Consider the following 15,068-nt stretch of genomic DNA (forward strand, 5'->3'; position numbering starts at 1 on the left):
AGACACTTAGAGTACATATATCTGTCTATCTTGGCCAACAAACCTGTATGCTCAGGTAACAGAGCTGCAACTTATCATAACCCTAAACTAGCTACCCAAGAGAATTGCAGACATAATCAAAAAGCTTGTCTTGAAGGAGTGTATTTGGTTTGGCTAGGATGGACTTAGCTCTGTAATATGCCAGTGTTTTGGCTACTGCTGAGCAGTGCTCACACAGCACCAAGGCTGTGCTTTTTTAACATTTTCCTGTGGAACAATAGGCTGAAAGATGGGCAAATGCTTGGGAGAGGCCATGGCCAGGCCAGCTGACCCAAACTGACAAGCAATGTATTCCATATCGTATGTCAGCTCAGACAATAAAAGCTAAGGAAAGGAAAGAAAGAAAAAAAAAGAGTGGAGGCATTCATTAATGGCATTTGTCCTCCAGAGCAACTGCTACACATATTGAAGCCCTGCTTCCCAGGAAGCAGCTTTGGCCCCCCAGCCAGGGCCAAACCACCACAAAGAGTTTCATTAAAATGTACAAAGAAAGCTATCTTAGACTTACTGTTCCCTTAAAAACAAACCTTTGGAAGGTCCTGTGAAGCATTTTCAGAAGAGCTAGCATCAGTCATTTCTGCACACACTCTTCAACATTTGAGCTGCATATTCATGATACTTAGCTGTTCCTGCAGATCTCCAAAATGTTTTCCAAGCAGCATTGATTCCATCCATAATTCAGACTTGAGGAACATGTGAACAACAGCTTTCCATAACTCAGGAGTGAGAAAGAACTTTGCAGGATTCCCATAAACCTTGCTAGTTAATCAACCATAGAAATAGCTAATATATACATCAGTGTACTTCAGTCCTTGGATTTTAATTATCTCTTATTCTAAAAATTCCCAGGCTCTGATAAAATAATTAAGATTTTATTACTATTTTTAGTACATCTGGTTAGATTATTATGCAAGGCATGTATTTCCCCCTTCTTTGGTTATTTTATTAGCCTTAAGCTTGAAATTAAAATGAAGAGTTATACTGTATTTTACACATGAACATTACATTTTCATGTGGCATAGATCAGCATGAAATTTTTACTTCAATGTTAACAGGACTCTTTGAGGAAAGTGTTATAAAGGATAATTTTGTAATACAAAAAAATAATTTACAATGGATGTATAGGAATATCTACTTAATTAAGTGGAAAAAACATTCATGGGATGAGTTCTAGTTTTCCCTCATGCACAGGCATTATTTCTACAGGTAAAAATGCTCCAGTAGCCAGCAGCCTCCCAGCATAGTAGAAAGAATAAACCTTTATTAGAATAAACCAAACCAGGTTGGAAGAGACCTTCAAGATCATCGTGTCCAACCCATCAACCAATCCAACCCATCCAAACACCTAACCCATGGCAAAGTTTATTATCCCCACTCAGCACTCATTGTGAAATCACATAGATTGGCAGGGACCTCTAAAGACCACCTAAGTAAAACCTCTGCCCAAAGCAAGGTCACCTGGAGAAAGCTGTTCACGGTTATGTGCAGTCAGGTTTTGAACTCCAGGGTTGAAGACTCTATAACCTTTCTGACCAAACAGTTCTAGGGTTCAATCATTTTTACTGTAAAGATTTTTGTATTTCAAAACTGTATTTAGAATACCACATCCAGTTTTAGGGACCTCAATACAAGAAAAAGAGGTATAAACAGGGACAGGGGCAGATGGTCATCAAGATGCTCAGAGGTATGGAACATATGCCTTGTGAGAGGCTGAGGGAATTGGGGTTTTTCATCCTGAAGATAAATAAAACTGTATCGTAGAACCATTAAAGTCATATCAAGTCCAACCTCCTATCCAACACCTCCATGACCACAAGACCAAGTCCAAAAGTGCCATGTCTACTCATTTTTTCAGCATCTCCAGGGATGGTGACTCCACCACTCCCCTGGGTACCCTGTTTCAATGAGTCACCACTCTTGCAGTAAAGAAATTTTTCCTAATATCCAATGTAAACTTCCCCTGGAGCAGCTTGAGGTTATTACCTCTTGTCCTGACATGAGTTACTTGATTGTTGTAGTATTGACCTCTTTTCCCAACACAGAAGGGAGCCAAAACAGGAGAATGGGGGGTAACAAAAAGCCATAAACAAGTGAATCCTTTCATTTCAGCAGCACTCTGCGGTTGCACTGAATTAACTGTAACATCGTTAGTCACACCACTAGCGTAACCTTCCAAGCCTGCTTTTGATAAACAAGTGCATCCTTGAATATATCTAAGTGATAACCATCCCATTTATAGGAGAGCTTGAATTTTCATCAATGCAGTTTAATTCCATTACAGTCAATTTCAATGTTTTGCTTATTAGTACTAGATGGTTTTGTACACAAACAGAATTTTAAGCAGATACTATGTCTTTTCTGAGCTTCCTTTCCTAGGGAAAAAACAAATAAACCCAATGGAAAAAAAAAAACCCACACATAGAGCAGCAGGTCTGTGACAGAAGACATTTCAGAAACAGGTAAAACAGCTGAAGGGCTTACATTTTTGGCTTTCTTCCTTTTAAGTAAACTTTAAGTTCTCACTTTTCTTGCTTTGTAAGTTTCCACATATTTTTGAAATGTGGTCAAACAAGTGCAAAACGTAGCAGCTCTGAGAGATTGAGATGAGAACTTTTTTTTTTTTTTTTAACAGAAATAAACAGGAGAAGACTATGCTTTTGCAACAGCACTACACAAAATATTGAGTTCCTACACATTTGCATTTTAACCAAAAGAAATACACTTACAATACCATCAAAGGAAAATAGATTTGTGTTTGTGGACTCAATTTTATAGCCTTTTTTGTCAGAAAATAACTCTGTTACCAGTTTAAATTCACAATACACATTAGCCAATGTGCCTTTGCCAACGAAACATCTATATTGAAATACAAAGCACAGGCAAGAATATGAAGAAGTTCTTTTAAAAATCGTTAAGTACCATATGGAAAGAAATATGTCAGAAAAAAAGGCCATAAAATTAAAGAATCTACAAAATATTAGTTACATTTAGAAGTGCAGCATCAATTCCTAGGAACTGTTATGGTTATACACATTATATGGTGATTAATGATTGGAGGATAGCCATTTTCCAAATGCATAAATTCAGACTCTCATGTTTTCACTACATTAAAACTATTTGGAGAAACAAAAGCTCCAATTTTCAAGCAATTGACCAAAGTATTTCAAAATAAAGTTACATAGGACTTAATCAAAATGATTGAATCTAATACAGACAGTAGAAACACTTGTCCATCACTGCATCTCTTAAGAGAATGTCAAGAATAAATCAAAGTTTTGTTATCCATGTAACAATTTCTACTGTCACCAAAAGAACACTGAAAGAATCCAACACAAAAGATTTGCACTACAGAAGGATTCAGGATGAGAAGGTATGAACATAAAAAGGAAAGCCAAAGCGGCAATCTGCTAAATATTTGTAACCATAATTTCTTTTCTAATCAGCTCACTGAAAGCAGCAAATGAACCCTGACTGCGAACATCTGCCTACCAAACACTGCTAAAACCAATTCTTTGTTGCCAGTGCAAAATAGAAATCATCACTTTTCAGAAACTTTCACAGTTCTTGCAAAGGTAAATTTTGATTCCACCATGACCCAGAAACACATGACAACTATTATTTTTAAGCATATATTCAGAGGTTACAAAATAAGATTATTTTTACTTTCCAGCAAGCTTCAAAATGTTTACCGCAAATGGCACAGATCTGTAAAACAGATAGTGGGTAAATACTATCTGATGCTTATTGCAACTCAAAGCTTATTAAATTCAATTCCGGTAACTTCTTTGTAAACTGGTAAGTCCAAAGTTTCTACTTTGCAGTGCATTGCAGAATAAATATCAAACACCAGTGTTTGGGCTCCCTTTTAATCTACAGCAGATAGTAGATTCCTCCCTTTGTGCAAGATATACAGCTACACATTTGCTATTTCTTGTAGACAACTCTAATCTTCATAAAGTTACAAGCTGAAGAATGCAAATATACACACAAAGCTATGATTCCTAGTTTGTAACTGGCTGCATTTCACAGAAAATCCTTCCCGCATTTACAGCTTCTCCACATAGAAAAAAACTGAAGCACCACCTCAGAGAGGCCATTTTACTGAATAGACTTGAGAAAACATTCTCCATGCTTGGTGAGGTGCACAACATGCCTCTAGAAACTGAGATTTCAACTCTGTTCTAGAGCACCATGAAGCAGCCAGACATTTTGATGAAAAAAGTTGCAGAAATGTCTTGTCCTTTTTATTTTATTCATCTCCCCCTCCGAATACTATGCCAAACTTGCAGTAGATTTCTGCAATGTAAAAAATCCACTTCTTGTCTTTTTCATAGATGTGCTTTTCTCAACAACCTTGAACTAGTTAAAAGGCCATGACGTTAACTTGCTAAATCCACTGCTTACAGACAGGAAAAATCAATTTACCTGAATGCCATCAAGCAGCTTGCTCATGCACCAGTAACTGTCAGCTTCTATGTTCTGCAGCACTTCTTCAGGCAGACTGGAAACATCAAAATTTTCCACTTCCTCCTCTTCTGTTTCAGGAAAAGAAAGAAAGGTAAGTCAATGAAGTGCACAGAATAAATAAATCAAGGATGAGGAAAATAATTGAAAACAAAGACAACCACCACTTATCTTCTAGTCAGAAACTTCAACATACATTTACTTTAACAGGGACTAAATTAATCACTTGTTGCTCAACTGTATCATCTAATGGCATTAAATGTTAATGAATAATTAATTTCTTGCAGCCTGTGAAAATTTCAAATCACGCTGCTTTAACCAGAATTAATATATAATTAATTACGTCCTTTTAAATGTTTCACACCTGAACGTGGAGCACCAGAAGCACTTTGAGCCCTCAAGCTACGTACAAACAATCTCTGTACAACATGTCTGTGTTTGCAGCACGTACAGCAAAATACATTGCCAATTTTGACAAAAAGCCATGAGAAGTACTTTTCAGAAAGCTAACCATAGCTTTTCATGGAGGATTTTGCTTTAAGAAAGCATCTGAAATCAGACAAAAGGAAACAGATGATTCTAGCCTCCTATCCCATATAAAACCCCAAACATGATTTTCAACAGTGGAAAATCGCAGAACCCCAGTAATGTCCAATTCATGGAATGTTATTCACAGAAGATTCCGCTATGAACTGAGATTTTACAACCTAAGCCAATCTGAATTAATCAACTTTGAAAATAACAGAGAAGAGCACCTTCTATTTTCATGATACTGCCATTGCATTTCTTAACAACAACAACAAAAAGTTAGAAACCGTAGCACAACACAATAACTCTTCTACAGGTGGGAATGAAAAGATAACATACAAAAAAGACCCTTTATCTCCACTTTCTCATCCTTCCTCATGTTTGTCCTTCTCCTTCAAAATCTAATGTTCTATGCTATATTCTCATACCAGGATTTAAACCAACAAAAAAGCTGAAGATACACCTAACCACTGAGTGTGTACATCTTCATCTCTCTCCACAGCCAATGCAGAAAACCAAGAAGTGATTAAGTATTAGCTGTCCTGCAGTACAGCAGGAATCTAAAGTAAACCAGATAATCATAACAAAAGAAGATCCTGTTTCTCGGCATTATTTATAACTTGAGCCTAAACAGGTTGCCTCAGAATGCAGACCATTGAAATGTGAAAATCCATACTTCACTGAAATAAAATTCTAAACAGCCATCAAGACTTCCTTCCTATCCTGTGGCTGAATTATCTGGAACAAGCTAAAAACACAGCAGTTTGAGAATCAAGGCTGAAGTAATTTTGACACCAAAGGCACCTCTATCAAATTATAAATAAATTTTGACCTCCCCCACCCCAAAACAGAATGCAGCTTGTGAGAAACATTTTCCAATGATCACAATTATTTTTCTTCACAGGAATGTTCACCAAGCACAGGTAGCATTCTTATTATTCCAGAGGTTAAAAATAAATAAATAAATAAATAGAGATGGAAATGCAACTATTACCAAATTGTGTTCACTCTGGTTTGGCTACTCTGTTTACTAGCTGCTCATGGCCTGGATGGGTTTCACTGCGTTAGAAACAGGCTGAATGGCCAAAGAAACGTGGCAAACAGAGTTAAATCCAGTGATGCTCTCCAGGGCTCAGTATGGGGGCCAGTTCTCTTTAAAATCTTTATCAGTGATCTGGACAAGCAGATCAAGGGCACCCTCAGTAAGTTTGCAGGTGACACCAAGCTCAGAGGCAGCGTTAAACTGCATGAAGGTAAGCACTACAGAGGGATCTGGACAGGCTGAATCAATGGGTTGACAACAGCGGTATGAGGTTTAACAAGGTCAGGTGCCAGGTCCTGCACTCAAGTTACAATAACCCCATGCAATGCTACAGGCTTGTGGGATGAGCGACTGGAAAACTGCCCATTGGGAAGTGACCTGGTATTGGTAAACACCAGGCTGAACAAGAGCCAGCAGTGTGCTCAGGTGGCCAAGATGGCCAGCAGCATCCTGGCTGGCATCAAAAACAGTATGGCTAGCAGTACTAAGGGAAGTGATTGTCACAGAGTAGCAAACGTAGGTATTAAAGAAATAGAAGGAGCACTTTAAGGAAGTATTCATCCATATTTCTCATTCTGTCTCTCGTTTTGGAAGATACAACTTTTCTGCAGTTTATAGTGACTGATCTCTATTCCTTTTTGTAAGCCTCTTAAATGTAAGATACTCAGGATTTGTCATATGTTCTTTAAATAACCTACTTCCAGTCCAATTTTCATTCAAATTGTGTTTCTCATGAATCACTAAGTCAACCCTTCTAATGTAAGATAATAAAATTTTAAAATAAATTATAAGAAAATCTAATTAAATGTGTAAAACAACTCAATTGTATTTCAATTATAGGCTAGTAGTATTTGTCCTATGTAAACCAACTGTTTCAAAATGTCTCTGCTGCAACCAAATATTTCAAAGGGTAAATCTAATTGCTCAGAGTTTTTAATTAGATCAGCTAAGTAGCATATTTCTATATGCATCATATTAACTGGTACTTTTTGATTCAAATGTGATGTACACCAAAAAGGAGCTACATTGTGGAAGCCGTTCAGGCACTAAAGCAAAAAAAAAGGCAGCACAGCATAACAAAAGCCACCAAACAAGCAAGTGCCCAGTGATGTACAACAGTTTCCACTGCATCAATTCACCTTAACCTGCTCAAGTTTTGAGGCAGTTTGAAACTGACTTTGAATACCTGAATGACCCTTTTCCACATGACAGCTGGAATTAGAAAAGGTATTCATTTTTGTAACAAGCTCCAGTTAAAAAGCATGTTAGGCAGAACACTACGTAAAAATAGTTTACCTAGTTAACATTGGTGTGTTTGTGTAGGCACATAGTACAAAGTGCTTCTTTTCCATGCAGTTTTAAGGGGTAAAGCAGTCAAGTTGCATGCTACTCATCGTTTTTCCAGGGTTTTTTATAAGGAAGAAGAAATAATTTGCACTAGAGAAATTTAGAAAATAAAGAGCAGAAGGGATTTCTGGACAAACAACAGAAGAAGCAAAAATAACCATCCCAAAAGTAAATTGAAATAATATTTCATGCAAGACTTGAGCTTGAAAACAGATTGTGGTTCTACTCTTAAATGGCTTTAAATTTATTTCCAGTGAGCAAAATCCGGATGGACAGTAATATAAAGATTAAATAACAAGAAAATGGGGGGGAAACAGCAAGCCAGTGTGCTTATATCAATATCAAGGCGGGGAAAAAGATCACTGCATAAAATTTCCTGATTACAAAGTTTCACAGCAATATTTCTAATTTTCTTCAGTTTCCTGCAGAGATCTTTATCATGTTATCTATGTAATTGCAAAAGACAGTAAAATAGTTGCCTGGAGGAAATCTGCTGTAACACATAGTCAGTGACATGCTGATCTGAATATGTGCAATGCTGTGAGCTTGGTATTAGCTGTTTTTTTAATCATTCCCAGTGTATGCTTGTGAAACTACCCGCAGTATGAAAGGAATGAGTAACTTTCTAAACAGCTTTAGCTGGATCCACTGTCCACGGCAGAAAAATAAGGATAAAATGAAAAGCAAGAAAATTACTTACAATAACTTATAGAATTATTTTTCCAATGACAGTAGAAAACAAACATGCTAAGCAGATGATAATGGTTTGATTCCATTAAAAATAGGTTTTAATATGAGATTAAGCCTAGTTGATAATTGTGGCAGAAGCTGTTCAAAACAATAAAATTAAAATTCATATCTGATCTCTGTCTTTTAGATGTATTTGATATCTTATTACACATGCCTGAATTTCACCTTTACAGTACAGATCATGGGTAAAAAGTTCTACCATTACAGGCAGAATCATACAAATACAATTTTTCATGTTAACTGGAAAACCCACTGATTTCAGATTGAATTTTAATTATGAAGAAATCATGTCCTGAATAAAATATTGAAAACATATGACATTATTAAAATGGCTTAATGATACTGCTAAAGTAACTGGCAGCCCTCTGAATGCATTCAAACAGTTATCTGTGCCCAAGTGTGTTCAAATGCAACCACAAAAAAGGCAACCTGCATTCAGAATTTCTCTTAAGCTGTTATTTATACCAACACCAATACTCAGTATTTATAAAAAGTGGAAAAATAATGAATACAACTTGATAGTTTTACCATTTCATTATACTAGGCAAGCTCATACAAAAAATATCTCTATTAAATAAAGCATACATTCTTTCAAATTAAACTAAGTTTTAACAAAACAGACATCTAATTGTCTTATTAATATTAACATTTTAGGGGTTTAATCTTGAAAAGGTGTCTCTGCAATCTGAACCAGGCAAAATTTGGATTAATTCACTAGCATGGGAAGTAGGGGACAAAATGCATAGTGGAATGATTGAGCACTAGAGCCCACAACACAGACTGTAAGATTATCATTGTTCTTTGTATACAGCTAACATAGTATCCTGTGGTTTGGGTTGGAAGCAACCTTGAAGGTCATCTACTTCCAACACTCCTGCCACACATAAAATGCAAAACAATACACAGAAATGTTAGAAGTTAATTCTCTAAACATCTTAACATTCTTCTTTTTTAACACACATACATGAATTGTTCATCTAACACCTCTGTAAATGCATTGCTTATCTAACATATATAATTTGAATCAGACGGTGGTCATTTTTATAGCTCTTGCAGAGGTGCAAGGAAATCATTCTGACTGCACATGCACTCGCCTGTATATAGTTTACTTTGATGTAATCTACTTTAGATGTATATTCAGATAGAACTAACCTAGAAAGTACCAGCTAAGTATACAAACTACAAAACTATACAATGGGATGCAGAGGTGCACCGTAACATTTCCACATGTAGAAACTCTTACATGTTCCACAAACTCAGTTCTTTAAAAGCCTTTGAAAACAGTTATTCAGTCACTGTTGCACTAAGGCATTTTTTTTAACAAGTGGCTCAGGACATAAGAAAGCATTCAAATGCAAATTATTTGAGCAACAATTATCTAATTAAATACATACATAACCACATCAATATCTCTCATTGAGAAAATCCTATTTACATATTTATCTCATAGAGATAGCTTTTGAGCTGTTAATGACTACTCACTGTAGGAAAAACTCCCCTTTCTCAGTGATACTGCTCTCAATAACAAAACAAAACAAAAACAAACAAACAACAAAAAACCAAAACAACAACCCACCACACAAACAAGCCACCTCAGTCATCTCATCAGGTAAGGTAAACATAACCCTACTGCATTTCAAAAACTCCCTTATGAATAGTCATGTTCTTACATACACTAATGTTGACTCACCTGTTTTCAGACTTCATCATCTTACACTTGTTTACAGTTTATCTGCCACAATTTCCTTAAGATGCAATAGGAATCATGTAACAAAGATATTTTAAACATGAATAATTCTACTTCATTAATTATCTAACCAATTTTACTGTCTATGAGGAATGATGTAATCTCTTTTAACCCGGAGAACAGGTAAATCACCATCTCTGACAACACAACACTAAAATTCTTCTGGCTTTTTCTAGACTAGACTTCAGATGCAGCTTTTCCCACCCAGAGTAGTCCAGAATTTCCCCTTAATTTCTGCTCATAACCCCAATGCACATATCCGCACAGAAATAGGCCTGTTTCAAGAATGGTAAATTTATTTGAAAAATAGGGAAATTCTCATCGTATCTTGCCAGTTAAACATAGTTCCTCATAGGCTGCAGACTGAGATTACTGCTCAGGTTAAAAAGAGAACTAAGCAAACCAGGTGGTACCAACAGGCCTTTGACCCACAGAAGCTATAGAATAGAATAGAATAGAATAGACCAGACCCAGACCAGACCCAGACCAGGTTGGAAGAGAACTTTGAGATCATTGAGTCCAACCTAACATCCAACACTATCTAATCAACTAAACCATGGCACCAAGCACCCTATCCAGTCTCTTCCTAAACACCTCCAGTGATGGTGACTCCACCACCTGTCTGGGCAGCCCATTCCAATGGGCAATCACTCTTTCTATGAAGAACTTTTTTAGCAGCCTCTTATACAGGTGAGCAAATTGGCCAATAAATGCAGTTTGCATTTAAAATGTAAAAGTCACATCCTTGAGTATGACATTACTATGAAACAAGAGATTTTAAAGCTTGTAAGATGACAGCTCTTCCTTTTAGCAGCAATGAAGAACACAACATTCAACACAAATTCTCCTCAGAGCAACCATTTCAATAGGTTTTCTACTGTTAACCAAAACAGATTTCCAGGAAGAAGTAGTGCATGTGATACCAAATTACAGGACTGGTAATTAGTATCCAGGATGCACAAAGAATACAGGATGCTGATGAACATTTTCTTAGAATGCTTGATAAGGGAGTTCCCTGAGAAATCTAAAAGGTGCTTGGAGAATAGAAAATGAAAGATTAAAGGTTGAACATGTCTCCCAAATCATATTTTTTAATTACCTTGTCTGTGCTCATCTTTAAATATTCAAGCCTATGCTTGCACATACATACAGATGTGCAGAGCACAAAACACTATGAGTAAACCATAGCACTTTCACACAAAGTCTAAAAAGCCCATGTTAAGATATGGCATTGATTACAACGCTAGTTTAGAGACCTTTCAAAAAAAAAAAAATCTACAAATTCATGCAGACTTTAAAGGTTATTTTTTGGACGGGGAAAAAAAATATCAACTGCATTAATGGCAAAACTGTACTTACAAGTTAAAAAACCAGTTTATGTATGTGTGTATGCAAGGGTGAATTGTAAAACTACTGAATACTTCTTACTTAAAACTACTTTAAAAAAACCAGAAAATTACTTGCATGAAATTACTTAATACTAAAAAACAGGTAAAGAGAACTCCTTTGAACAAGCCTATAAACAGTATTATGTTGCATAGATTACCTAGCTCAAGATTCAACTCTTATCCTGGATAAATACAAAAGCAATAAAACTTACCCGAGAAATTGCATGTAAATATAAAACTTATAAAAATTCAAGTTTATTTTTTTTCAGCAATGAAAGATTGAAAAATTTGCCACTGGTTGAGTAAGCCATGCAACAATTTACAGTAACATGGTAAGTTCACCCACTGATGAAGACATTTTTACTGTAACCCATTACTGTGATTGAATTGAACAACTAAAATTCTCAAAATGGATGGCAGAAGAAACAAGGGGTTTTCTTTGACAGCATATGCACAAGTTCACGATAGTGGCATTTTTTTTTTTTTTTGCAAATCCAAACTATACAATATCTGCCTTATTTTCTGATTTCCCACATCATTCACCACTAATAAAAGCAATGTATCTCACAGATTTCTTGTCTTGTTTTCAACAGAAAAAGTATCATCCATTATATGCACTTTTTTTAGCACAAATTGCATATACTGAACTAAAAGAAACATTTGTGAAGAACAAGGAACTGTACTACTACTCTCTACATTGCTTAATGCATTCTTTATTTTAACCTGCTGCAATTCACAATTTCCTAATGAAACTGCTACATATTCATCTGTATAAAAAAAAAAGCCACAAGATTTGTTATAGTAATGAGATTCAATTTTTTTTTTTTGTTTGTTTTTACATATACTCTATAGGTACTTATCATCAAGATAAAGAAATTATACCCCATGCTATAGCCACCAGGAAAAAACCTACTCCATCTATTCAAAAAATAAGAGTATGTTGCTTTTTTTCTTCCCCGATGTTACTGTAAGAAAGGTGTCTTTTAATTACAGTTGGACAGTAATTAAATTTTTATCTCAAATGAAAGATGGAACATGTGCATTAGTTCAGAAATATCTTTGATAAGAGGATTCACACGTCACTAATATTTAAGTACTACTTTTTATCAAAACAATGCTATAAGAACATTAAATATTTTGTTTCTACAAAATAAGGCAATTGTTTTGCAAAAAAGGTACTCTTTTTCCCTTTCTCATTGTGTTTAAGTTAACTTAATTTTTCATTTCTTCTTTGTAATTTGTTTTCTATAGTTTAAAGTAGAAAGTAAAAATTTCAGATTTCCCAAGTTAAAAACACAAAAAACCCATGCTGATGAAAAAGCTACTTTATGAATACTAAGATTAAAAAAGGGTTACATCTAAACTATAAGCAAAGCTTATTCAAATTAAAAAGTTTTAGCACAGAAAATTCTGACAATTATATTAGAACTGATGTGAAATCTATAAAGCAGTAACTATCCATGTATCTCATTGAAATTAAGACATAAAAGTTGTTTACAGCTACATTTAAAGCATTGATCCACCCAATTTCAGTCATTTTTTAGACCTCGAGACGCTACGTATCTACACAACAGTGACATTTGTACAGCATGCTGTTATTGCTTAAGTAATTCTTTCTCTTTTAGCTTCTATTCATGTGACTTACTTCATAATAAACATGCAAAGTTGTGATATTTGGATGCCAAATGCCATTAAAGTAATTTCCCAGTCTGTTGGAAAGCATGCTTCAGAAGATTTAGATCTGAAAGTATAACCACCTCTGTGCCGCTTCACTATAGAAAGATGATCATTAATTATAACTGGAGGCCATAGGGAGAGCAAAGTGAATGCACAAAGCCAGAACTAAAATATGTTGCTCCCTTTGGAATACATGTCTCTCTCAGAAATGCATAATTATAATTAATTTTTTCCTTCTTCACAATTGTTTCATTTTTTACACCTACAGAAATCTTCTTTTCTCTTCAATTTTACCATTGCTACCACTAATCAAGATCTTGTTTCCCCATTTATTCCCATGACTCAAAATTTCCAGTTTGTAGTTTCAAATAAAATACCCTTTACTAACCTCTGATGACTTCCTCACAGTGCAAGTCTACTATTTTCTTAATTGCCTTCAAAAATGAGGTAGTATAAATCACAAAAGGCATTTCAAACTTAACAGAACTGTATTTTTAAGGTAACACTTGTATTATCAAATACATGTAACTTTGAAAATTCTGAAAGTGTGCATTAAGCATCATGAAATATACACCTTCAAAGAGATGCATTTAAAATCTTTGAAATAGACATACAGATGCAAAACAAGTTTCAAAAATAGATCATCTAAATCCACCTCAGAAGTCACATTTTTACACTTAAACACATCCCCCTATGGATTAAAACAGGATTTTAAAGTAGCAGAGTTTTTTTTATGTATACACAGGGCAATTCTTTTTCCTAAAGTACTCTTTACTCTGAGGGAGGGGAAAAAAAAAAAAAAAAAAAAAAAAAAAAAAAAAAAAAAAAGCAAGCAACTGCAGAGAGCTATTAGTAAATGCTAAAAAAATAACAAGACTGCAATTTAATAGATAAATCTGAGAACTGATAATGTGAAATATTTAAGCAATAGAAAAGAGTAGTCCTGACTTATTCTGGTAGAACACAAGTAAGATTGTGGAACAGTATAGAATCATGGAACAGTTTTGCTTGGAAGGGACCTTAAGGATTGTCTACCTCAAATGCCTCTGCCATGTACAGGGACACCTTCCCTTGCCAACCTGTCTTTGAACACTACCACCAGGGTCATTCACGGCTTCTCTAAGGAGACCTCTTCTAGTATCTCACACCCTCACAGTAAACACCATTTCAAAAGAAAAAAAAAAAGGAAAAAAACAATTAAAATAATCACATAAACAACAGAGAATTGCTATTAACTCACAGACTTTCTTGGAGAGGACAAAAAATGCCTGGTAATAGTAAAATTATGTAGAATATACTTTACAGAAGAACAGACAACACAGACAACCTGTAGTCTAAGAAGCAATTTTGTTCACCAGTTATACCTGTTTGTTCTCTTCTTAGCAATTTCATAACACATGCATTTAATCATAATATAAAACTAAATTAATGAAACAAAAGTTGCTTTAATGGTCTATAAAGGGATATTACTACATTATAGAAACATTAGTTTCATTTTGCTAGAAACCTTTGATTAGTCCCCTTTGAACTTGGAAATTTCTTACTAATTTAGAGATTTGTTCTAGACACCCCTGACAGTAAAGCTCAAAAAGAACTCCTCTGATTCTGTCTATAAAACAGAGTCTGGGAAGTTTATTCATGTGAAACACCTAACCAAAGAATCCACACAGCTCCTCTACTGTGGTGACATTTTATAAGCTCCGTCCTCATCTCTGTCAGACTTCTTAACTCTGACAGACTTCTTGGTACTGATACAACAGGAGAAAATTTTCATTATTAACTTTCAACTCCCTGCCTGGATGTTCCTTGAAAATAGGAAACCATGACAGTAATCTAAAAGGAGATTTAACCCCACCTGCAGATGCTTCCACTTGAAATACTCTGGAGAACAGAACAGATAGCAGGAAACTGTAAACTTGAGGGTATATAATCCAGTTATTTTTGCTCTAACAGCAATTAGAAAATTTTCTTACTACACAAAGATATCACACTAGGATGGGTACAACAATGAAAATAATCTTATGCCTACAGACAAATTATTTTTAAAAAAATAAATGGAAGTTGCCATTTTTTCAGTTACTATCTT

General features: G+C 35.1%; 1 protein-coding gene across 2 annotated transcripts in view; it reads right to left on the reverse strand.

Annotated features, from left to right (window-relative positions):
• TBC1D22A (TBC1 domain family member 22A) overlaps positions 1 to 15,068 on the reverse strand; it is a 175,601-nt gene that overhangs the window by 123,360 nt on the left and 37,173 nt on the right. For both annotated transcript variants that reach the window (XM_068166371.1, XM_068166361.1), the window contains one exon: positions 4,465 to 4,574. In XM_068166371.1, coding sequence (XP_068022472.1) covers positions 4,465 to 4,574 — 110 coding nt within the window. The remainder of the gene's footprint in view (positions 1 to 4,464; positions 4,575 to 15,068) is intronic.

The sequence above is a fragment of the Melanerpes formicivorus genome, unplaced genomic scaffold (assembly GCF_026170545.1).
Source record: "Melanerpes formicivorus ecotype bairdi unplaced genomic scaffold, bMelFor1.0.p_v2 SCAF_3, whole genome shotgun sequence".
Lineage (NCBI taxonomy): Eukaryota > Metazoa > Chordata > Aves > Piciformes > Picidae > Melanerpes > Melanerpes formicivorus.